General features: G+C 38.2%; 1 protein-coding gene across 4 annotated transcripts in view; it reads right to left on the bottom strand.

The window, feature by feature from the left end:
• Positions 1-27,378, bottom strand: part of CSMD3 (CUB and Sushi multiple domains 3) — a 1,152,075-nt gene that overhangs the window by 819,499 nt on the left and 305,198 nt on the right. For all 4 annotated transcript variants that reach the window (XM_054020295.1, XM_054020294.1, XM_054020296.1 and 1 more), the window contains exon 5: positions 17,159-17,366. In XM_054020295.1, the coding sequence (XP_053876270.1) occupies positions 17,159-17,366 (208 nt within the window). The remainder of the gene's footprint in view (positions 1-17,158; positions 17,367-27,378) is intronic.

The raw sequence follows: 27,378 nt of genomic DNA, 5'->3' as shown, positions 1-27,378 counted from the left end.
GAAATCAGTGGGAATTCCCATTTTAATCAATAGGAGTTAAGCCACTAAATGCCTTGAAAAATCTGGCTGTAAGTGAAATATTTTACAAGAAAGAGTGATTTTTTTTTTAATGAATTGAACACATATGAATGTGGATGCTGAGTACTTGAAATGGATTCTAATTGCAAAGATTATTATACTTTCAATTCTAGTCTGTACCATCCATTTTTGACAAGTCACAGTCACAAGCATGGAGATTTGAGCCGCAAAGAGAAAACACATCTCTAAGGCTATGTCTACACTTTGAGAGTGTTTCCCAGCTCATGCAAACATACCTGTGCTAAAAGAACGAGGAGTACTTGTGTCACCTTAGAGACTAACAAATTTATTTGAGCATAAGCTTTCGTGGGCTAAAACCCACTTCATCAGATGCATGCAGTGGGTTTTAGCCCATGAAAGCATATGCTCAAATAAATTTGTTAGTCTCTAAGGTGACACAAGTACTCCTCATTCTTTTTGCTGATACAGACTAACATGGCTACCACTCTGATACTCGTGCTAGCATTCATTGAGCTAGCACACTAAAAATGGTAGTATAGCCACAGTAGCATGGGCAGTGGCAAGCTAGCTGCCCTGAGTATATACTCACAGGGTCCAGGAGAGTTTGTACTCAGGGCACTTTGACCATGCCACCACTCACCACTCTCCAAGCTACTGTGGCTTCATTACTATTCTTAGCACACTATCTCTCATCAAACTAGCACAGATATATGTATGGAAGCTGGGGCTCAATTCCAGCTTCAAATCTAGTCTTAGCCTAACATACAAGAATAACAGTGTTTTTTGATTTCTGAAAGAAGGGCAGTTAAGGTACAAAAAATACATTTTACAGATGTTAGAGGCAAAATTCTTTTCTTGGCTGTTCATGGCAGATATCAGCTGCAATCATCTCTTTTCTTTATATGCATTATATAATGTATTCCCACTGACTTCAGTGGAAATGTTACACTTTTCTGTGCACCTGGTATTATTTTTAGCTTTAGGAATTTGTTAGGGGTTAACGATCCAATAACATATACTGGAGATAAATAGATTTAGCCAAAAGAAGACCACTACTTTAATAACAAATCTTATTTGTTATGTAATATCTGTAAAATTGAAAAGATGAGAAGATATCTGAGGACTATTTCAGCTCCATTTCATGCCTGTTGCAATTTGTTATAATTTTTTTCAAATCATTGCATCAATTTAAAAGTCTGACAAAGTTTTGGCTCCTTGCCTTTGTCAGACTTTTAAATTTGTAAAATAATGTTAATTTAGGTTATTAAAGGAGCTTTCTATATAGACATTGTGTGCCAGCGTAACATTTTAAAATAACTTTTAGATTTATCTTCTTGCTGAAATATCAAGCTGTTTAAATAGATCTTCCTTTAATAACCCAGTGTTTTTTTTTTAAAGAACTTAGGCAGGCAAGTTTTCATTTTTTGTGTGTGGTCATATTCTTTTAAATACAGGTGAACTTTGTGCTTATACAAAGATGACCACATTTTCAAAAGCTTTTGCACATCCCCATAGGTCTGATCCAAAGGCTATTGTTAATGGAAAGACTCCCACTGGCTTCAGTGGGCTTTGAATCAGGCTTTATGTCCACACAAGAAGGAGAGGCTGTGATGCTGTATAACTGAAATATGGCCATTTTTATCACTGAGTTGCAACAGGTCTTGTATAAAGTGTGTCATGTAATGTGGTGAGGGAAAAGTTATGATTGGCTAAATAAGATTATACTGTTTAAATCCTGGTATCATCACTGAATTGGAAGTTATAAATATTGGCTATGTATCTATATCTGCGGTAACACCCACAAGGTCGTTTACATCCAGTCTAGCCAGCCAATTGTGAATGGACTATTAAAGTTTGATGGTCTATCAAAGACACTTAGTTCTCACGAGGGAGCCATAGAAGGAATGCATTCTGCCCAGGTAGATCTTCCTGTGGATGCCTCAGCACAGATACAGGGAATGGCTGCTCCTGTGAGTCATCAAGCCATGTAAGTACATGTAATATGCTCATGTGACCCCGGACGCCACTTTGTGCCACTAACTTTCCAGAAATTGGTTTGTGAGCTTTGTTTGAAACAGAAAATGTCCAGGCAAAGGGTATAAAAGACACCTGGGGAGATTCCATTTGGCCTCTTTCCTGCCCTGAATCTCTGGACTGTAAAAGGAGCATAGTGAACTATGGACTGAGGAACTTCCAAAAGATTGGAAGATCATCAGAGAGACTTTATAAGCCAGCACTATAACATCACTGCTACAAACCTGATATAAGGAAATTGCAATTATTGTATGTATATGATCTATGATCTTCATCTTTTATTAATAAACCTTTAGATTTTAGTTACTAAGAGATTGGCAGCAGTGTGATTATTGGGTACAATTGGAGTTTTATATTGACCTGGCTATGCGGCTGATCATTCGACATTAGAAGGATCCAATATGTGATGAAATTGGTTTTCAGTAACCACTCATCGAGTCCAGTGTCTGGGTGATGAGATAAGGGCTGGAAAAGCCTAGGGACACTGCATCTTTGACTTCTTGTTAACTAGTGTGGTGAGACAGAAGTTTACTTTTGTTACTGGTTTGGTATATCTAATGATAGTATAACTACCACTTTGGGATGAGTCTGCCCTATTTCTCAGCAGTTTGTCCTGAATTCAGTATTCTTAGCTATGACCCACTGAGGCATTGTGACAGAAGCATCCTTCATTTAAAAGGTGCTGAGCACAAGCAGATACATGCCAAAAAGGGTGTCTGGGTGCAAATGGAGAGATAGTTGCTTGACCCCAAAGATAGTGTCACCTTATCTATTTTCTGAATTGTGCAGACTGAATTAGATGCATCCAAGCAAGGTGTGATTTTTGGAATGGGACGACCTAGGAGGTCCAAATAGCCTTCTGGTCCAAATAGCTGATATCTAGGTCAGCTATTACAGCTGAAAAGAGGCAGATGCTAAGGAAAGTGAGTGCTCCCTGAGTGCATTATGGAAAACAAAAAGAGTCAGACAAGAGTTTGCAGGATTGATAGGGAAGAGAACAGAAATAGGTTCATGATGGATGAATAGATAAGGAACAGGCTTTGTGATAGAGTAAACAGTAATGTATATATTTGGTATGCGGTATCCCCAAGGATACTATTTGAGTCAACCAGTCTGCTGTTCAGTTGCCTTTTTGCCCGTGTGATCTAAGGCATGCCGAACCAATAATCACATTCCAATAGCTTATCACTGTGTGAATTGGGCTGGATATGGCAGGTAGGACATAACCACACACCCCTATGCATGCAGTCTGAAACATGTGCAGCTTATTGAAAACTGACCTATCATGAGACTGTGCTGAGCCCCACTGTTAGGGAATCAGCACAGGGAGCCAGCATGCATTGAGTGGATGGTATCAGGCAGGCTTACCACTATGTTACACTACTCATTATGCTTTTTTCCAGTTACTGTTCCATCCCACCTGTCGATCTGTGCATGCATTCCAAGAGCTATGCCTTCCTACAAAACCATAGGCACACAATAGCAGAGGCAGGACCTGCGGCTCCCACTCTCAATAACTGTGGGCATGAGAGGCTACACCTATATTTTGATAAACATGGTAAGCTCCCTGGTTTTTAATTTGTATTGTACATAATAAACCTTCATACTTTTAGTTGTTGTGGTCTGATGCATTCAGGCTGAAGTCATGAATGAGTAGTATTTTAAGAAATACTAATACTTTATTTTGCTCTTGTGTTTCCTTCCAAGCTCCAGAAATAGGAGTTTGGTAGGCCCTCTAATGGACAACTACCTCTGCAGTACCTACTGTCCCCTCAAGCCCTACGTAGGCAATGTCCCCAAATGGGGTGAGAAGGGAGGAAGCAAATGAACTTGGAAGAGAAACACAGAGATTATATTCATTTGGAATGACTTAATGTCACAATAAGGTAATAATTCTATGATTTTTTTTCTCATGGATTGCTCTTGTAATTCACTGGTTAGTGTGTGTTACACACACCCCATTATGTCCCATGCACAGATAATATGAGTCTGTTGCAACTTCCGCTGGGGAAATCTTGACTTTTAACCTTCAGCAGCTCATGCTTTTAGATTTGGAGTTCCCTGATTCAATCCCCTATGTGTCAACCAAGACGGCAACCATCATGCTTTTACATCTTGGAGATGCTATTCTGACAGTGCCCATCCTGAGATAAACAGCCACATATCACTCTAGTGCACCCTAGTGATTTGTGCCTGTATTTTTTTGCAGTAGCTGAAAGAGAGCCTTCAGACATTTTTTTTGTTTCCAGATGGATTATTTGCCCTTATGTTTTTGCTTTTTTTAAATAGTTAATTAGCATAGATAAATAAAATGTTAATGTATTGTGTCCAGCCTATTATTTATGGAGTGTTTCAATAGCGCAGAGTACAGATGAGTGATAATGCAGCAGCTCTCAGAGCTGCCCAGAGGAGTGCAGGTTAATGGGGGCCAGAGAGGTGTAGACACGGTAGACAGTGAAGCAGCCTGGCACAGTGATGCCCATTTTCACTTATTGCACAGAGATTTTGAAGAAATAAAATCTGTGCACTTTCTGACCTTGGAAACATTCTGATAAGAGTTAATTTTCAACCCGCTTCTGCATGCCTAGAGGGCTTTGGCAAATAGGCAAAATTCTAACAATGCAGAAAAACATGTGCCTGTAAGGTCTACTGCAGACATACAACTGCTTCTTTGGAAATCTAGACCTGAAATCACAAACCTGATGGATAGCAAAATAGCCATTTGGCTAGACCAGAGAATGATGGCACACACTAACGATCATAATAAAACACTGATGCATCATTAGACAGAGTTCATCTTGGTAGGTTTTGCAATACTGTGAGCACAGGAAAAGAAGCCAGTCCAAAAAACTGGCTCATTGCAAGGAAACTGCATTTAAAGCACAGGGTGTGTTTTTTGAAGAAGGAAATTGCTGGCTTCCCCAAAATGAGAGGGTTCATAGGGGTTAATTGTTTATAGAGACTGTTGTTTCTTAAAGATACAGACTGCTCTGTTTGCAGTGGATTGAGACTGTTTACTGTAAATGCTGCATTGCCATTAAATATTGTCTTTAAAGAGAGAGAGAGAGAGAGAGGGGTCTCTGCAGGTAACTGACAGAATAAAGGTTTTCACTCTAGTGTTCATAACAGATATAAAAGTGTGTGAAGTGTTTGAGATGTGTGTGTGTGTATCACTCTCTGAAGTATTACCTGAGGAATGAATGCCATTCAGCTGACATGAATACAGGGAAAGCTCACTACAATACTGTTCTATGGAACTGTGCTTAAAGTGGACTGAAAAAAGTGTGTGTCGGGGAGGGAGGCTATTATCATCCCCACATCGGCTGTTCCCCTGCTCAGCAATTAATTCTGCCCCCTTCTTTGTTCTGCCCCATCAGTCCACTACATCACTTCTTCCTCCACTTGAAGCTCCTGGGGGTCTTCACCCCCTCCCCCAAGCTGGGGATGTCTCTCCTGCTGGCCAACCTGGGTGTTGTAGGGAGGATGGTGGAGGGAGTAAGAGCAGAGGAATGTCCCCTTTCTCTTAAAAGAGGAGCAGAGAGGAGACAATGGAGCCACTCAGAGCTGCTGGTTCTGTTCCCTCCCCCGTCCTCTCCTATGAGAATGGTGTCAGCTCCTGAGGGGAGAGCTAAACCTGTTTCCTGAAGCAGCCTTAATTGGCTGCTCTTTTTCAGAAGGTGGGATAAGCAAACAATCAGAGGTTGTCTTACTCCAGGTGGTACTAAACATGTGTGCCCCTTAGCAACTTGACTCGGTTTTTAAGCAATTTTATTTCACGGGTAGGCAACCTAGCACACTTTAAACACTGATGGAAACAACTAGTGATAGGGTATGTCTACACTGGCAGAGTTACATCACCACTCAGAGAGCGCTGAAGGGAAACCGCTGTTGTGTGTTCACACTGTCAGCTGCCCGCGCAATAGTATGTTCACACTTGCGGCACTTGCATTGGTATTTGGAGCAGTGCACTCTGGGCAGATATCCCACAGAGCATCTCTTCTTCTGCTGCTGCTAAGAGTTGTGGGAAGGTAGAGGGGGTCATGGGCATCCTGGGTCCTGTCCCAATACTCCGTGATGCATTGCTTTGCATCCCAGCAATCCCTGTGCTTCCGTCTGCATTTGGTGCCATCTTTCAATGGTTTGTGTACTGCGTGCTCTGCCTCTTCGGTCTGCAGAAACGGATCCTGCACTGTTGACCAATATGCTGCTCGCTCTCACTAATATGTCATGAGTGGCAGTGGAATTATTCCTTAAAGTACAAAGGCTAGAGGAGTTTAACATTGATCTTGCCACGTGTAGTAGCTACGACATGAGATTGCTTGTGGCATTCATGGACGTGCTGACCACAGTGGAACACCGCTTCTGGGCTTGGGAAAGAAGCACTGAATGGTGGGATCACATCGTCATGCATGTCTGGGATGATGAGCAGTGCCTGCAGAACTTTCAGATGAAGAAAGCCACATTCATAACACAAGAATGAGAGCTGCCCTGTTGTTGGAGAAGTGCTTGGTGATTTCACTGTGGAAGCTGGCTACTCCAGACTGCTACTGATCAGTCACTAACCAGTTTGGACTGGGAAAGTTGACCGTTGGACTTGTGGTGATGGAAGTGTGCAGGGCCATTAATCGCATTCTACTTCAACTGTGACTCTGGGCAACATGCATGACATTGTGGATGGCTTTGCATAAATGGGCTTCCCTAACTGCGGGGTGGGGGGAGAGATGGAACGCATATTCCAATTCTAGCACCAGGCCACCGAGTACATTAATTGGAAAGGGTATTTCTCTATGGTTCTCCAGGCGCTTGTGGATTACCGTGGGCGTTTCATAGCCATTAACACAGGCTAGGCCGGAGAGGTGCATGACGTGCGCATCTTTCAGAACACTGGCCTGTTCAGGAAGCTGCAAGCAGGGACCAGAAGATCACTGTCGGGGAAGTCGAAGTGTCCATTGTGATCCTTGGAAGACCCTGCCTACCCCTTAACGCTGTGGCTTATGAAGCCATACATGGTGAATCTTGACAGCAACAAGGAGTGGTTCAACAATAGGCTGAGCAAGTGCAGAATGACTCTTTGGTGTGCTTTTGGCCATTTAAAGGCCCGCTAATGCTGCCTATATGGGAGGCTGGACCTGGCAGATGACAATATTCCTGTGCTTATAGTCACATGCTGTACACTCCATAATGTTTGTGAAAATGAATAGATCTATACTTTGTCATCCAGTGGGTATGCAGTGCTGGATTGTTTTTTACATAAATAGATGGACTAATTCAAGAATTTCTTGCTAAAAATAATAAGAAAGGTCAATGAAGGACATATCAAGATTCCAAACCACCATTAATGGCCCACACTTTGCATAATTACAATAGGCCCTTAGAGTTATAGTTCATATTTCTAGTTTCAGATACAAGAGTGTTACATTTATACAAATAGGATGATCACACTCAGTAGATTATAAGCTTTGTTATGATACCTTACAAGAGACCTTTTGTATAAAGCATATTTCAGTTACATTAGCATATTTTTATAAAATCATATAGAGTGCAACATCACAGGTATCATAATTTCTACAGCTGCAGTGCAGCTGGGACTGGTTAGTTTCCCCCTGGAAAGGGTTAGTTTCCCCCTGAGAAGGGTAAATCTTTTAGCTATGGAAAAAAGTAATTTATATTTTTATACCGGATTGGCGCTGGACCGGGTTAATAACGCCCCCGCTGTTGGCTTTGATGCCCCGGCTGACAGTGTTAAATATATTAGGGGTGTGATCAGGGTTGCTGGACCAATGGATAAAATGGTGTGGACTATAATGAACTCTCATGAGCATGAGAGTGAGAATCAAGTCCTCCCAGTGGAGCATGGAAAGGAGGTAGAGGAGAATGTTTGTGATGATCATGGTGAGGAGATTTTATCTATCTTACCCATGGTTTTTACAAGGGACACTTTTAATGATTTAACTATGGACAGTTTTAATCCAGATTTTAAGTATTTAAGTACATTTGATGATCCATATTTTAGGGAATCGGGATATCTTAATGCTCATTTAGTTAATGGGTCTAGTTTATTAAATAGTTTTAGACCAAGTACTGATTTTAATAGGGATCGTAATAAGGATCTTAACAGTACTGGTAGTAATATAAATATATTAGAAAGTAGTTCGTGGAAGGATGGGGTTTTTTATTTAGAGTATCCCGTTGATAGTTTTAATTGTCCAATATGTCCCCAGATATTACCAACATTTGGTAAATGGGCCAAACACATTAATGTGGTTCATAAAAGTAAAGCCATACGAGTTGTATGTAGTAAATGTGGAAAATCTTCTCAATATCATAATATAGCTTGCCACTACCCCAAGTGCATACCCAAGAAGGCGGATACCCCAATGAAGAGCCATACGTGCTCTGTCTGTGGGCTTGGTTTTCATACTAGATCTGGATTGAGCCAACACTGTAGACGTAGACACCCTGCTGTGAGGAATGAGCAAAGAAAAGAAGATATGGCTGCTAAAAGTAAGATCAAAGAGGGATCGACTAGATCTCGTATATGGACCAAAGATGAGGTTGCGCAGCTTATACAGTTGGAAAGGAAATATATTGGGAAAAGGAATATAAATAAATGTATTGAGAGCGAGATGAGGACCAAAATGAATAAACAAATATCAGATAAAAGACGAGAATTAGCAAAGAAGAAGTTAGTGGTAACAGGAGATAGGGAGGAAGTGACTGAGGTAGAGGACATTAGAGTAAATATATTAGAAATTCCGCCCCCAAGAGAGAGGATTTTCCCACTAAAAGGACATCCAGAAGTGGATTTAGTGGAGAAAATATGTAAATGGGGAAAACAAAGTAGGGAGGGAAGAGAAATAATAAATAGTTTAGGGGAAATTGAAGGATTATTAAAGGAGGATTTAACAAAAGCTCTCGGATGGGCAATGTTGGAAAAATTATGTTATTCATTAGTAGAGGGAAAGGACCCTAGAAATGAAAGTCAAATAGAGTTGAGGAATAAAGGAAAAGGGAAGATGAGAAAGGAGGGGAGAAGGAAGCAATTTAATGCAATTAGGAGATATGCTACAAAGAAAGCTAAGTATAAATTCTATCAACAATTATTTGATAAGGATAGAAGAAGATTGACTCACATTATAATGGGAGAGCCAGATAAGGCTAAGTGTGCTATCCCTATGAAAGAAATTGAGGAATACTATGTAAATATTTTGGGAACAATTGGACATGGTAATATGATAGGGTGGCCATCATCCACAGAGAATGCGGATAATGATATATTAATGAGTCCGATCTCTGTGGATGAGATTAGAATAGCTTTAAGAGAAATAAGAAAAGATAGTGCTCCTGGCCCAGATAAAATAAAAGTGAGAAATTTGTGGGATATTTTTAATTTAGACTCCTTAATACTTACAAAAATTTTTAATATATGGTTTCTAAATAGACAGGTACCAGATGAATTTAAGAAAAATAGAACGATTTTAATACCAAAGACACAAGATGAGGAGGAAATGAAGAAGTTAACATCTTGGAGACCATTGACAATTGGGTCAGTTTGGATTAGAATCTATACCAAAATATTAGCAAAAAGACTGGTGGAAACAGTTAAGATATGTAGTAGACAAAAAGGGTTTATATCCGCCCCTGGGTGTGAGGAAAATATTGCTATATTAGATAATTTGATTAAAGGGGCTAAACGAAATGGGAATGAAATTGCAATAGTGTTCGTAGATTTGGCTAAAGCATTTGATTCTGTGGGACACGGACATATAATAGCCGTGTTGAGAAGATTTGGTATAGATGAACATTTTATAGATATTATTAGGGACCTTTATGATAATTGCACAACTAGGGTATGGGTGGGTGATGAAGCTACTGAGTCTATTTTAATTAGGAGGGGGGTCAAGCAGGGTGACCCGTTGTCCCCAATTTTGTTTAATATTGCTATGGATCCCCTTTTAACTAGATTAGAAGTAGAAGGAAGTGGTTTTTATGTTAAGGGTAATAGTGTCATGTCATTGGCTTTTGCCGATGATGTGGCAATTTTAAGTAGCTCATATAAAGGAATGATCAAAAATTTGGGTATCTTAGAGGAGTTTTGTAAAAATACTAATCTCTCTGTTAATGTGAAGAAAACGAAAGGCTTTCATATTTTAATTAAACATAAAACCTATATAGTTAATCCTAAGGATAATTGGCAGATAGGGTCAGAGGAGATTGAATATGTTCAACCAGGGGATTTTGAAAAATATTTAGGGGCTAGAATAGATCCCTGGATAGGTGTAGGGGGACCGGTACTTAAAGAAAAATTGAAAGATTGGAGTGAGAATTTAATTAAGGCCCCATTAAAACCGGCCCAAAAAATATTAATTTTACAGACATATATCTTACCGAAGCTATTTTATAATCTTCTTTTAATAGAACCCTCTTTTAATCTTTAGACGATCTTGATGTGTTAGTTAGAAAAATAGTTAAAGAGATTTTACATTTACCTCAGTGTACCACAGATGGGATATTTTATTCTAGAGGTAGGGATGGTGGTTTAGCTCTCACTAAGTTTAGTGTGCAAATCCCAAATATGTTAATTCGTAAATGGAGGAGACATATTGTCTCGAGAGATGATTGGATGGACCTATCTTATCTATATGCAGGAGAAAATCTTGTGGATAAAATATTGTCATTTAGTGCAGTAACATCTCATCCCAAGAAATGGAGGGAAGAGGAATTTTTAAGATGGTCGGAACTGAGATGTCAGGGAATAGGGATAAAATATTTTAAAAATGATTTAATTAGTAATTCGATTTTTAGAAACTCTAGTAAAGTTAAATCGTCAGCGTATATCGCAGCATTGCAGCTTAGGGCAAATATTTATCCTACTAGGGAGACATTAGCAAGAGGAAGAGGAGGTGTGAATGCTCTTTGTAGATGGTGCGGTAAAGTGCGGGAGACTGTTCCCCATATCTCAGGACAATGTTATAAGACTAAGAATGCTAGGATAAAAAGGCATAATAGAGTAGTGTCTGCAGTTGTAGATAAGGTTGGTAAATTAGGGTGGAAGGCAATGATAGAGCCCCATTTGAGAAATAGTAAGGGTGAGTTAAGAAAGCCGGATATTATATTTATAAAAGGAGATACAGCAGTGGTGGTTGATGTTACAGTGCGATGGGAGGATAATTCCGGAAGTTTGGAACAAGCCCACAGTGAGAAGGTGGCTTATTATCTTGAGTTAGAGGAAGAAATTAAAAACTTAACGGGAGGTAAAAATATTCACTTCTTTGGTTTTGTGCTTGGGGCGCGTGGCAAGTGGAGTGAAGGTAATAATGATTTGTTACAATTATTGGGAATGGACAGAAGTAAAAATTTTAAGGAGAGTATATGTAGACTTGTTTTATATTCCACTATTGGTATGATGGCTATATTCAGTGACAGGTAAAGATCCCGGAGTTTCCATTCCGTGTATCTTGCCAAAACTAAATTTTAGCTATTTTGGTTTCCATGCTCTAAATTTTCAAATTTTTAATATTGTTTTGAACATTAACATATTTAGTGTTATTTAATATTTGTCCTTCAATAGAATGGTTTTAACTATATAATAAATACTTATTAATGGATGAAATTCCAATTTAAATTATTAGTTTATTTTTTTTTTAACTACTGGATGTGGATGCGGACTGGCCGCATATAATAACCAGGAAAGGGCAGGTAGTCACGCCTGTACATAAATAATCTTAGGACCCCCCTCAACTTCCTTTTGGGCAGGACCTCCAATTTGAGAAATGCTGGTCTCCCCTACGAAATCTATATAGTACAGGGTAAAAGCACGCAAAAGACCAGATTTCATGGAGGGAGACCAGATTTCACGGTCCATGATGTGTTTTTCATGGCCGTGAATTTGGTAGGGCACTATTTATTTGCTTACTGCACAAGCAAGACTGATTTAAATACTTTCAGAGGTTGGGACTAATTATAATGGGACTATGATATAATGTATCTTTGACTGAATTTTAAAATTTAAACTAAGAAATTTTTTAAATAAGATAATGTGAATTTTTAATACAACTTATTTGCTTTTCTTGGAGTGCAAATGGTTTGAAGAGGAATAGTTTCTACTCTGAGCATATCTTAACTAGATCAGTTGTTTTCCTTTACTTCCCATAGTCTTTTCAAAATTACATTTTCACAGGTTGCTGATGGTTATTATGCAAAAGAGCAATATAATCCAGTATGATGATCATTATTGAAAGGAATGTCTAGATATTTTTTCTCATACAAAGAACAAGGTTTATTATGATCATTCAATAATATTATATTTGACTCTAATGTTTAGTTATTATGGTCACAGGAACTATAGAAAAATCTTAGGCAGACAAATATATTTAAAAATTCAGCTTCCATGTTTCACCATAAACTGCAAACTTCTTTATTATGAAAAACTGCTTTGAAAAATTCTTAAATTTAAAGTATTAAATAAGGCATGAATGTTCAAAATTGTGTTGATTTCACTAGTCTTTCATTATACAGAAAATAAGAAGCCCCCTCTGCCCCCAACAATATTGAAATGTCCTGTTTTCACAGTTTCAGGATTACATGTTTTGATTTTTCATTTTGAAATTACTTTTTGTTTTCAGTTTTTGATTTATATGAATAAATAACAAAATTGAAAAGGGTGAAATTGAGTAAGAACATTTTGATTTTGTTGAAATGAAACATTTCAATTGACCTAAATTTTTTCTCCTCCAATTTTCTTTAATTCCTTAATTAGAATGAAGACAAAATATTGAAATCTCAAGATCCCTTTAAAACAGATTTTCCATTCCCCCCACAAAGATCTGTTTAGAACTAATGAAAATGTATGCAATAATAATTGCTGCATGGAATTCGGTGCTCTAGGAGGTTAATTCAATTACTGTGGCTACTTCTTTTAAGTTCTGAATAGTTTTTTGAACACTTATATGAACCCTAAGCTACGCAAGCTCAGGTAATTAAAGATCCTCAAGATCATATTTCAGGACACAAGTGGATTGCCTGTAGTATCAGGGATATATACTCCACCTCCACCATTACACACTGGCTAAATTCCATTATAGGGAGATTTTGCCTTCCAAAAAATTGGTGAAGAATTTGACCACTACCAGACATACCAAACTGGCCTAGATGCTCCAATAAGATTTGCCATACCAGAATAGGCTATGTTCCTTTTATATTGACTTCCAACATCAATTTTAGAAGAGTAAACATAATGACATCCCAGTATTATTTTGAGATTAAATCTTTGTAAAAAACATGTGGTTTGAATTATTGCTTCATTTTAGGAGTAAGTGCACAATTGTCCAAATTGCTCTTTGATAAGAGAGAATTCAGAGTCTGTACCAGCTCTTTGTGAACATGCTGCCAGTGGCTCAAATTTGGATACACTACGTTTGATGGCTTAGTTATAAGTACACTCCTGTCCATGGGGGAACACGAATTAAAACAGTCAGACTTCTTTCATTTAGGGCATCAATCAAGAACTTTATCATAATAAACATTTTAATATGCTTATGCTGCTAATGTTGAGGATACAATTCTGTAATGCCTTCCTTTTTTGCGTAGTGAATTTTAGCCACAGTATAGCATCATATGTTTTAGGGCCAGATCATTAGCTAGTGTAAGTCAGTGTAGCATCAATGGATTTTCACCAGCTAAAGAACTGGCCCTTAGACATTTAAATAGAAGAAAACCTAACAATATTTTTCACCAAATGTATTTATTTTGTGGTGAAAATGGGTCTGACCCACAATGAGTTACTGGTCTTATTTTAATCAAAGAATGAAGAACTAAATCACAAACAAAATATTTACTGTAATAATTTGCTGGTACTAAAACACTAAAAATGACTATTTTGTTACAGACTATAAAAGCAGGAAGATAACTAAAGATGCATAATGTCATTTCAATTAAAACAAGATTTTCCAGAATCAGTGCTGTTGATATTCATATTTTGTGTCAATTAGCTTTGTAACAAAATTTAAAAAAAAAGGCTTATGTTTATTTTGGTATTTTAACTACTGCAGAGGAGTATAAAGAAAATAAACACTGCGAGGGCTAGAATAAGTAGGGTTACATTCATAATTTAGAGATTAAAGCATAACTCCTACTGACAAAGGGAAGAGCAGCATGGTAGAAATGAATAGATTTATACTTTGGGTATGCATTATCCCCCGGATGTACAGAGTTAGATTTCTAGATCTATAGTGATTAGTGCATAGAAAGAGTTCTATCTGAGAACATATTGAAAAGATTAGGACCTTAATTAATGGAGGAAATGAATTTGAGAAGATATAATAAAAGTTGGTAATGTTATCAAAGAAGTTTAGTCAGGTGCTGCTATTTACTCTTTCATAATCCAAATACAGGAAGGCGGGCAACAAATTCAAAATGGATACTCAGAATGTAAATACCCTGAGGGAATTCATTGCTACAAGCTATCATTTAGGGAAAGAGTTTAGTAGGGCTCAAAAAAAAAGGATTAGGCACTAATATAGATGAGAATATCCACCGTTGCTAACTGATCAGCTCATCTTGCCAGAGTGCTACCAATACATGCCCAATCCTTGAAAAGCAGCTTGTGAGTTTTCAGAATCTTTGGACAGAAATAAGGAGGAAGGCCTGACCCAGCTGCATATCTGAACCCTTATTTTAGACTTAATACGGATCTGGATCTGAACATCATTTCATCAGGCAATCTCTAAAAACCAACAGGGCAAAATAAAATAACCAGGTTTTCATTCAAATCATCATGACACGCATTCTGAACCTGATGTGCTGCCTTCTGTAAAGCTGTGCATTAGGTAAATCATGAAGGTGTGTGTTGGAGGGTTTAGGAGTACTTTGCACGCATGTCATCAACTTTCAAAGCCAGCAGCCTATTTAAAATGACAGCAAACAGAAGAAAGCTGAGCGAGATTACAAAGTGATCTAGCTGCTCTCTGTGCTACTTTATGAAAAGGATATACGGCATATCAAGAATTTCAATATAGGAAAGACTTAGCACAACTACTTTTCTAAATATGAAAACTGTCTTGACTGATGAGGTGAAAATGGAAAGCTACAGTGTTTTGTGAAGAGTTCCTGGCCATTTTTTTTTCATATTACAAGAGTGGCTACCTTACATATTTTAGCTCAGTATTTTAGCTTGTATCTCACAAGCTAAAGTAGTAAACATTTTGTTATTTAGCTAGATGGACAGGAGGATAAGAATGAGTTTATTTGCCATCCTTACATAAATAATAGTCTGAGAAATAAGCTGAAAGACATTACTGTCTGGATCAAACACTATTTTTAAAATGTTTTAACAGGCTTTCATGTAGTTGTGTACCATTTGTCTAATAGAGAAAGATACAACATAAGAATCCTATCTTTAGTCTTAGATATAGAGAATTTTGTGCACGCATCATGAATGTAGCTATGTGGAGCGGAACCTCAAACACTATTCTGAAGGGATATAAAGTATGAACATAGTAAAACTAATTATCAAATCTCTTAATTAAGTTTTTCAAATAATTTTTCCCTAGCATATGGAGAAGTATTTTTGCATAACTGAGTACATCAATCTAATTCAGGGAATATGACTGATAAGTTTAGAAAAGAATGCTCTTACAATCTGCTCCTCTAAATGAACAACTATTAAATTAGCACATTACACTGAATACACAAAATTTACTTTAGAATAAGCAAATGAAGATTTAGCAGTTCAGCTGATTAACATTGTTTTTTATGTTGTTTGTGTTACTTCAGTAATAATGATAATAAATTCTGTTTTTAAAATAATTAATTTAGCTAAGAACCAGTTTAAAAAATGTAACAAGCTTGAAAAAATCAACGACAAATCAGTAATTTTTTAATACAGATAATTAACTCACCACCAGTGACATGAATCATGAGGTATCATTCATGAAAGCTGAAATATAGTGTATTGTCTCCTATCTTGATATATATTATGAAATAACTAGGGATATTACTTCTAGCATCATTCGTACACATAAGGTCTGTTCTTTTCAAGTAGTACAAATGCCTAAATTAAGGAGGGTTATTTTTTTTCTTTTACTACATTATTTTAAAAAGTCTAGTCTTTGTTTTTTTCTATCTTGATTACACATAATGGACCACAGCTTATGCAGAGTAAACTGCTATAGCACCACTGACTTCAAACAGAGCTATGCCACTTTACTGTGGTAGAGGATCTGGTCTAATGTGTGAAATTTATCTATGTGCACAAAGATCACACAAGGCCTTCTGAGCCCCACTTGAGTCTCTATTGCGGGCCTAAGTGTTGTGGAAGGTTTTGTCAATATCCTCTTCTTTGGATGAGTTTAAACCACTATGAGAAAGGAAAATTTTTGTCATATTCCAATACTCTTTCAGTATATACTGCTGCCTTGAAAAAGCTATACCATGTAATTATAAACGGTGTTGAATTAACCATGTATCTTTTCCCAGTTATTTTCCAACAAACTGAATCAGCTAATTAAAGAGGTGACTTGATTCATCTGTTCTTTACATTAGTTTTATGCCAGTGCAACTCCACTGAGGCCAACAACTACTGAGGCAGCTGTAGAGAGGAACTACAGGGGCAGTAACAGAGAAAACTGCTACATCAACAAAAAACATGCTTGTGTGATGGGGTGTATAAACTCCACATCAGGTAGGAAGGGGTTAAGGATTTGCTTTGTGCTGCAGTGGTCCCATACTAGTAAGTCACATCAAGAATGCATGACTACGTTATGTAGTGAGACAGTGTATCCTGATTTACTGCATGGAGACACCCAGTGATATAATCAATGGCACTGTACTTTAATTTGCATGTAACAAAGATTAAATTTACCCAACAACATAATCAGGTGGATGAGTCTACCATGGTTTTTAATTTTGATGTTCTGTATTTGGAAGTTGGTTTACATTTCTAATCAGTGAATCAATTAACATGTCTAAGTAATAAACCCCTTTACTTTAGCGAGGCTATAGTGTTGACACGAGTAAAGGTTGCAGGACCATACCTACATGTTTTCTCTCACCTTTACAGGCTCCAAAATGGCATCAGATTACTCACCATATTGTTGGTGGTTCAGAACCTTCTATTTCCAAGTAATCATATTTTTCTTCCATTTGAAAATCAGTAAATATGAGCGAAATGGTATCGCCAGGCTCTGCCACAATGGTCCATGTACAATCTGCATTATTATGATACTCATTAGGAAAATTGGGACTGGAGATCATGCCGCTGGATCCTCTCATTGTTCCTCCACATGCATCTTCAGCTGTTTAAAAACAAAATCACAACATTTTCAATAAGAAAAAAAATTATGAAGTGTTATTAAATCACTCCTCAAAAACCAATGCTATGAAACTGCCACATTTAAAATAAACCTGCATGTGCTCCTAGAAAAAGTGTTAATAGTTTTAGGGGTTTATTATACATCATAAATATGCAATGTAAAGGTTCTGTTACCCTCTATGCAAATAGTCACTGTGTTGTTTAGTTTGTTTTGAAAATTAAATTAGTAATCTATGATTGTTATTTTACCAAAAACTTTTAGAATCCTCTTTTGTGTGACTTTGATGAAAATTGTTCCCATCCAGTCTTATGAAGAGTGATATGAAAAACACCAAATTAATATTATGGTTCTCTCTTCTGCTTCAATCAGAATAGCTTTGGATCAAGCACATTACATCTCTACTTAGCATTTAGAGTTTGGTTCATGTATAATTCAGCATTTATCTTTGAAGGAAGTTATGTTGAAAAATAAGATTTTGTTAACTGGGGCATGAGTACTTTAGCCACCCTTTGCTAATTGCATCATAATCATTTCATTGTGGTAGCTAATAGTATCTTATATATGGAAGCATAGATTCTTTCTTCCATTGCCTTTTCACTGAAAAACTAGTCACAGCATATCACTTTTCAGAACAATGCTGCTCATACATAGTGCCTTGAATGCCATCACCCTGACACCTTTGTGCTCATGATTTTTACAGCAGAGCCATTTTAATGGAGAACAGGAGTACTTGTGGCACCTTAGAGACTAACAAATTTATTAGAGCATAAGCTTTCGTGGACTACAGCCCACTTCATTCTATATGCATCCGAAGAAGTGGGCTGTAGTCCACGAAAGCTTATGCTCTAATAAATTTGTTAGTCTCTAAGGTGCCACAAGTACTCCTGTTCTTCTTTTTGCGGATACAGACTAACACGGCTGTTACTCTGAAACCTGTCTTTAATGGAGAGGAATTTTTCGATAGATCACATATTTCAAATATCTCTACACATATGCATCTTTCCTGGATATTTATTCTATTCCATAAATTACTCATGACCATCTTCTGGATTATGCAACATGCTCACATTGGAGAGGATTTACTTATAAAAACATTCCCATTGAAGTCAATTTGGACTGCTCCTGTGAGAAAGTGCTCTTCAGGTGAGGGTTCACAACAATTGGTGCAGTATGGTTTGAAGCATGCCTTATCTATACTGTAGTCAAAAGTATTTTTTGAGCTAATAAAATACGTTGAGATTGTAATGCTACCACTTTCAATAAATGGAGAAATGTCACGTTTTATCACAGTAATTCAAACTTCATGATCCAAATGTGTGAGACATACTAGCAAAGGAATCCCTGACTATGGTCAATTAAAGTGCTAACATACAGTAATGAAAGCTGAGTTGGTGTCCGAATAATAGTCAATACTGCTGACAGATGAATGCCAAGATGAAGACACATTTATTTTTGAAAGAGTATATCATCATTAGTGCAAAAGCTTTTAAGACTTTGAAAACACCTGCTCAGATTCACTTCTGTCAGGGAGAAAATCCCAAATGGCTGCCATGATCCCATCAATTATGGCAGTTTTAGCTTAATTTTGTTAAGTTCTGCTAAACTGTTTATATGATCAAAAAAGTTTTAACAGTAAAATATCATTTAGGAGTCAATCTGGCAGGGTGCCCAGCACTCTCAATACCCATTCAAGTCAATGGAAATAGAAGATGCTCATTGCTTCATAGAATCAGGCCCTTCCTCACTGCAGGAATCCAATAGCAGGTGTGGATGGGGAAACTTTGTCCCATGGGATTGTGTAGTGAAGCAGAAATTAGCAAAAATCATAACTGTTTTTGTTCAACAGAGGCTAAAATGATTATTAAAATATTAATAAGAGTAAAAGAACAAGGAATTTACCAATTGTGTCTCTACAATGGGGTTTGATTAGTATGCAGTATATAAGGCCTGGGGTCAGCCCTTGAACAATGAGGATAAACCAAAACATTGAATAGCTGCTAATTAACTGAGCTAATTAACTGAGCACTCCAACCTGGGCACTGAATGAGGGTGGGGTGCTGTGGAAAAAATATGTGGTCATGTAATTAAAGACTATCATAATGCATATGGAGAAGGGGGCTGAATGAAGGTTGCACAGGCAGTCTTAATAATGGCATTTCTTAATTTTTGAGTGCTTCACTTTCCAACACAAATAATGTTCTTTTAACAATTCATAATATGTGGGTGACTGGGGGCAACTTGACCTGTGCATGTAATTCTCTTTTGAAACCATAAAATTCAGATAGCATAATTTCTTAGCTATCAATCATAAAACGAAATAAACCAAACAGTCAACAAAAGTAAAATAAATTGACATCCTGGCAGTGTGGGACAAATTTAGCAATGGTATATGAGGCAGAAAGGTAGAGAGAGGAAAGATGATGAATTGGCAAGGACACTAGCCTGGACTGTGGGAGGCCAAGCTTTAATTCCCTGCTCTGCCACAGATTTCCTTAACCCAGGCCAAGTGATTTAACTCTCTGCGTCTCAGTTTCCCCCTCTATAAAATGGAGAGATAGCTCAGTGCTTTGAGTATTGGCCTTCTAAACCCAGGGTTGTGAGTTCAATCCTTGAGAGGGTCACTTAGGGATTTGGGGCAAAATCAGTACTTGGTGCAAAATCAGTACTTGGTCCTGCTAGTGAAGGCAAGGAGCTGGACTCAATAACCTTTCAAGGTCTCTTCCAGTTCTAGGAGATAAATAAATTAATGGAGATATTCTATCTTATTAAATTAAACTCTGTCCACATATCTATTCAAGGGACACCATCAGAGGCTCATTCACCTGCACATCTACTAATGTGATATATTTCATCATGTGTCAGCAATGGCCCTCTGCCATGTACATTGGCCAAACTGGACAGTCTCTATGCAAAAGAATAAGTGGAAACAAATCAGACGTCAAGAACTATAACATTCAAAAACCAGTCAGAGAACACTTCAACCTCCCTGGTCGCTCAATTACAGACCTAAAAGTTGCAATTCTCCAACAAAAAAAATTCAAAAACAGACTCCAACGAGAAACTGCAGAATTGGAATTAATTTGCAAATTGGACACCATTAAAATACGCTTGAATAAAGACTGGGAGTGGATGGGTCATTACACAAAGTAAAAACTATTTCCCCATGATAATTTTCCCTCTATTGTTACTCACTCCTTCTTGTCAACTGTTGGAAATGGGCCATCCTGATTATCACTACAAAAGTTTTTTTCTCCTGCTGATAATAGCCTACTTTAATTGATTAATCTTGTTATAGTTGGTATGGCAACACCCATTTTTTCCATGTTCTCTGTGTATATACATCTTCCTCCTGTATTTTCCACTGCATGATTCTGATGAAGTGGGTTTTAGCCCATGAAAGCTTATGCTCAAATAAATTTGTTAGTCTCTAAGGTGCCACAAGTACTCCTCGTTCTTTTTTCTCAATCCAGTTAGTGAGCCAATAGCACTCCATGTTTTCTGTTGTGAAGAGTACATTTCCTCTGGGAATGACTGAGCCTTCAGGAACAGCCTTTACTGTTATCAGAAGAAGCCCTTCACACTTCTCAAGAATATAGTTCCATCCCTTTTCATTGAAGACATGATCTTGAAAATGCTCTCTGTACACCTCTTTGACTTCCTGGATTTTCTCTTTGGTTATCACTTTGCCTTTTAAGTACTTATTTAGAATGTACTGCAACCATTAAAAAATGGTTTCCTCATATTTCACCTTCTTTAATCTGGTGTTCTCAGTCTTCTTTTCACTATATTCAAATTAAGAATAAACTATGCTTGTATTAGGTGGATATTGCTTATAATGTGTAACCTTGTAGGAGTTGAGCAGGATGTAGTGAGCAAGATGTTGAACTCTGTGCCTGCCGCTGCACGTTCCATCTTGCCGAGCATGAGCCGCCGCTGCCGCTGCGAGCAGGAACAATCACAAACGGGCTGTGCCACCACTGCCGCCGCCTCCCCTCGCTGCCAAGAGCCTCCTTGAGGGGCGGACTTCGCTCCCTGCTCAGAATTGCTATTTTTGTTTACTTTATTATTTTTTTTTAATTTCACAGTTCAGGGTAACTGTATTCCCTGTGGTCCAGCAAGGGCACCCAGTTTTAGACTTCCAGTTCCCCAGCCATCACCTCTCTTGGATGGAGACCCGCATCTTTCTCCCTCCTGACTGGGTTTTTCCCATGACGCACAGTTCCCTGGTGACACTGAGAGTTCCTCAGCATGACAGACTGCCTAAGTATGCCTTCCTTTGCTTTCTCCTTAGAGACAGTAATCAGTGTAATTGGCCACAGTTAAAAGTTACCATACAGCCCTTTCTAATCAAGCACGTTTATTCTTAAGGTGAAAACATATTAAACATTTCTATAGAGAAAACATTAAAAACAATAAAAGAAACTATTTGGAAGCTAGTAAGCTTACCAGAAATCACTTCTAGCTCCACCAAGTAGCTCTGACAGGTGCTCAGCTCTTCACCAAAGGGTTCTTCAGAACAATCTGTGAGTCACTGCTTGACATAGTTTAGGCCTTTGATTTTGAGACACCCTTGAACAGGTGATCAGCCCCTCTCCTCAGAGGGTAGCTTCAGAGGACTGAGTTTTTGCATAACTGGCAGTAGGACAGGGGAAATTTGCATTCACCTGCCCCTAGATATTTCCCAGAAATCCACTTCACACACATTGTCCAAAAAGCTATTCTTGCCTCCCATATTGTTCAATATAGTCCTTTGGACATCCTGGCCCACAATAATACATAACTTTGGCATTTAATACAGTGGACTCCAAAGATACTTAAACTTAATTCAGTAGTATTTCCCTAAGATATTGCAGGAGATTGCCGTATCTGACACAGCCCAGAATTGCACCTTTTATTTACTTTATTTTTTTTCTAAATGTATTTCTCTGCTCTAGTTTCCTTTTTTCTTTACTATTCTGTTTAGTTCTTTGCTTTAACCAATAGGTGTCATTGATATCCCCGCCGATACTACATAAACATTGAGCTGGAAGTTTCAAGAGCAGCAGTGATCAGAGAGGGTCAAATTTAGCACTGATTTCGACCTCATGCAAGTTCATTGACTTCAATGGAATTAAGTTGAATTTGCATGGAATGCAAATCAGGGCTTAATTCAGCATATGAATCATAGAATTATAGAATATCAGGGTTGGAAGGGACCTCAGGAGGTCATCTAGTCCAACCACCTGCTCAAAGCAGGACCAATTCCCAACTAAATCATCCCAGCCAGGGCTTTGTCAAGCCGGGCCTTAAAAACCTCCAAGGAAGGAGACTCCACCACCTCCCTAGGTAACGCATTCCAGTGCTTCACCACCCTCGTAGTGAAATAGTGTTTCCTAATATCCAACCTAGACCTCCCCCACTGCACCTTGAGACCATTGCTCCTTGTTCTGTCATCTGCCACCACTGAGAACAGCTGAGCTCCATCCTCTTTGGAACCCCCCTTCAGGTAGTTGAAGGCTGCTATCAAATCCCCCCTCATTCTTCTCTTCTGAAGACTAAACAATCCCAGTTCCCTCAGCCTCTCCTCATAAGTCATGTGCTCCAGACCCCTAATCATTTTTGTTGTCCTCCGCTGGACTCTTTCCAATTTTTCCACATCCTTCTTGTAGTGTGGGGCCCAAAACTGGACACAGTACTCCAGATGAGGCCTCACCAATGTCGAATAAAGGGGAAAGATCACGTTCTTCGATCTGCTGGCAATGCCCCTACTTATACAGCCCAAAATGCCGTTAGCCTTCTTGGCAACAAGAGCACACTGTTGACTCATATCCAGCTTCTCATCCACTGTGACCCCTAGGTCCTTTTCTGCAGAACTGTTACCTAGCCATTCGGTCCCTAGTTTGTAGCAGTGCATGGGATTCTTCCGTCCTAAGTGCAGGACTCTGCACTTGTTCTTGTTGAACCTCATCAGGTTTTTTTTGGCCCACTCCTCTAATTTGTCTAGGTCCCTCTGTATCCGATCCCTACCCTCTAGTGTATCTACCACGCCCCCTAGTTTAGTGTCATCTGCAAACTTGCTGAGAGTGCAGTCCACACCATCCTCCAGATCATTAATAAAGATATTAAACAAAACCGGCCCCAGGACCGACCCTTGGAGTGCATCATGCCACCAAATCTACCTAGGTATTTCCACTACATTGAATACTTATAATTAACTGCATAATTCACTTTGGCCTTGTTGAAAGAAAAACTAAGATGATGAGTAACAACACACTTCTACCTAGTTTGACTGTATTCTGGACTTTAAAACAGATATACAGAGAGCAAGGAAAGAGTTTGGTACCTTTTCTGGTTTAAAAAAAACACATGTAAAGAAGTGTGTGTGTAAGCAAGGTGTTCACACCATACCTAGGCAACTCTGATGTGACTTCCACAATAGCAAACAACCCAGCCGGGGAAGCTGAGGGCATTTGAAAGAGTTACACTGAACTCCTCCATCATACTGATCTCTATCTGCTCATTGTACTTAAGGCTGGGGCCAGCCCGCAGTCTCACCCCTCTTATTCTTCCAATTTTTAGAGACAGTATTATATTATTGAAAAGTTAGCAAAGTAATCTTAAAAGACTATACGCTTCTGCTGCCTCTTAAGCATTTGATAGTGGTATTAATTTTAAATATTACTCTTGAAACACTACATACAATAAGAGCCCTTAGCTCTTATAAAGTACTTCTCATCTGAAGATCACTAAGAACTTTACAAAGGAAGGTACATATTAATAACGTAGGAAATACTGGGTAGACAGATGCTCATGCACACACACGCACGATATTTCCAATAAGCTCTATTTCTAGTTTGACATATACCAGGGCAGACTCTGCAGTGCCCTGCAGCCACTTTATGCTGCGCCACAAGTATAAAGCATCTCTGTAGATGACATAGGAGGATCATCCTAATTGAAAGGGAAATAACAGAATTGGCATAATTGCTCCTAGTTGACACTGCTCCACTGCTAGCATAGGAGGCCAGGCTGGGGCTTTCACACACACCAGTCATCCCTGGCTGTTGCACTGAGCTTTCAAAGACATTGTCAGCTGGTGCAACTCAAAGCACCCATCAGGCTTCTCTAATTTATAATGAGGAATGAGACTGGGAAACAGCTAGCCCATAATTGGCCACCTGTGTACCACCAACCCCCGAGCCATACTGTGCACTCCTCGGCTGCAGCCAATGAATTACGCTGCACAGTACAATGGAAATTACAATACTCAAAAAATAAGTAAAACTACAGTATCTTGGTATTTTTAAAAGAGCTTTAGAAATCCCAACACATACATACAGTGCACACATACCCCTCTATCTCTCTCCGTCCAAAAGAAACTAAAGTATGTTTATTTCTGAGAGGTCCTGTCAATCTGGTCTTTAAGTGCCAAAAATTTCTGTTGGACAACAAAAGAGAATAGAATAAAAAAATTAAACAGATCAAAATCAAAAGTGTCCCTGAACAACGTTATGCTCTTTTCCCTGAAGCCTTATATTTAGCATAAATTAATATATAAACTAACCACTTATGTGTATAAACTACATTTGTGTAATATGAAGCACAATTTTAAGTATTTTCAGATGTTTTGAAATGAAAGCTATTTTGTTTTCCTTTTAGGATATAGTTCATGATTATTTGATTAAATGAAATAGGATGGAGATGGGATATAATTATGTAGATTACACTTTTTGATATTTTTCCAAGACTATTACCCTTTAGCTGTAATCTTGATTCTGACAGTAAAAGTGTTTTGCTATAAAATTCTATCAGTGTTATCTAAATAAAATTTGCAACCGACGATCACATTTAAAATTTGAAGTCAAGGGTAAAGAAAATGAGATTATTACCTCCAGGCAGTAACTTCCTTGGCTTATGAAAGTAAACATTGCTGTCTGTCTGTTACAGAGTAACCATGCACACAGATCTAGCTAGTTATCCCAGCACTTATATTGTAAATACAGTATTTTTTTAGAATTTTGTAATTTAGCTCTAAAAATCACTCTTGGCTAGAGATAAGCCCAGAGGGTCTCCACCTAGGTATGCTTTTAAAAAATAATAATAATTAAAAAATAGCTGCCCTCTTTTTTTAAGAGACATAAAATACTTTAAAAATGGAAATGTGCTTCTCACTTTGTTCTTGTGAAACTCAGAATTGGCTTGACTGGAGCAATGCAATTGGGAAAGCATTTAGGGCCCAATTACTCACCCCCTCCCCCTGGGCAAAAACAACAACAACAACAACTCTGTGTACCTTCAAGTTTCAGCTGGTCTTTGTACACAACCAGGGCAATGACACAATATTCTGCTTTTTTGATTTTTAACAGGTCTTCATTTGCAGGTTTGCCTCTGGGCAGCTTTCAGAGATTTTCAATTCTGCCAAACTTGGTCAGTGTTTACCCACTACAAATGTTCATATGCACATCCCTGTTTCATTATTTTAGGCCTACTGTATGCTTTTCCCAGGAAATGCAACTCAATTATTTTTTCTTACTTGGTTGGATCATCATTATGAACTGTAGTTAATATTCTGGTAGCAAAGAAACTAAACTGGTTGAAGCTGAAACCTCCACACATGAAAGACATAGGTTTGCTATATATAAAAATGGCCTTAGTTCTTATGATCTAATAATGACAATTGCAACACAAATTATATATAAAAGTACTCAGGAAATAGAGTGGATTAAAATGTACTCTAACAATTTGTAATAGTGATTGCAGCTTGAGCTGTTTGAAGCTTATTTGCATGGAATTGGAATGTATCTGTGGGTTCAATTGACTTGCACTTCACTTACTATTCGCTTGGAGATTAGCTTTATATATAAAAAAAGCTCCAAGTGAAGCCAAAGTGTGAACTCAGGTCCCAGAGTGAGAGTACCAGCCAGCAAACTCTAGTCTTCATCTGGATCTTCCACAAACAGTTAAATGCTCGACTATTTGAACCTGTGTTTTAGACGACCTGTGTACACGGCCCACTTCCCTATCCATTCTCTGAAAGTTTTTCACAGGAACTGGCTTCCTCTTTAACCCTCATTCTGTAGCAGCAAGACCTGGAAATGATCCTCCAGCTCTTCTGCTGCTCACACTGTGCCTAGTAAACCTCAGAATTCTGCTTATGATAACAGTGTCTCCTATTATGGAAGAATTATTTTATCATGAAAGCATACCGGAGTTCATCACAGCAAATAATAAGGTAAATGCATTAGAGCGGCTGGAAATAAATGTCTCAGTCATGATGTTGAATTATGGGGAGAGAACCCAATTTTTCTGAAAAAATATTTCCAGGAATAGCGATGGTAGCTGGCCTACAAGCAATACCAATCCTACACTCTCAAAGACTCCAGATGAGAACAGTGGGTCAGCTGGCCTCTTCCTGAGGAATAAGGACTGAGCGGGCCATACCCAAAGAATCAGGAGGAGACAGAAGTAGAACATCATCAGTGCAATGTCAGAAGACACCCAAAATGTAAAAGAGCACAAAAGCCTATATTTGTTATCAGAAAATTGTTTTGAGTTATGCAAAGAGAGGGTCTTTTAGGGAGGGAGAGTGGGAAGGAGGCTGGCTTTAATCCTCATAGTTTTGGTGAATTTCAGTTAAAAGTACAGGATTACATTAAAACTATGGCTAGTCAAAAAATTTCTCAATAGAAAAATGGGTTATTAAATGAAAATTGTCGTAAGAAATGTCAGCTTTCTGCATAAGATTTCAACTTCATATAAAAAAAATCTGGATGCCCAAAAACCACATTTCCCTCTCGCCCCTACATTCTGACCAGTTCTAATCAAAACCAAAAGAGCCTGTGGGCTTTCAATATAGCCACAAGAAATGTTAGGACACTATCACAATGGAATTGTTCAGAAATTTTGTTTAACGGGAAATGTTGACTTTTCATTCCATTTTGGAATTTATTTACTTATTTTATAAACACTTGTTTGAATTGCCCATGGAACAGATTCTGATTTCTAAGCAGCTCTA

This window comes from Malaclemys terrapin, chromosome 2, assembly GCF_027887155.1.
Source record: "Malaclemys terrapin pileata isolate rMalTer1 chromosome 2, rMalTer1.hap1, whole genome shotgun sequence".
NCBI lineage: Eukaryota > Metazoa > Chordata > Testudines > Emydidae > Malaclemys > Malaclemys terrapin.
This window is presented reverse-complemented; position numbering and strand designations above follow the sequence as displayed.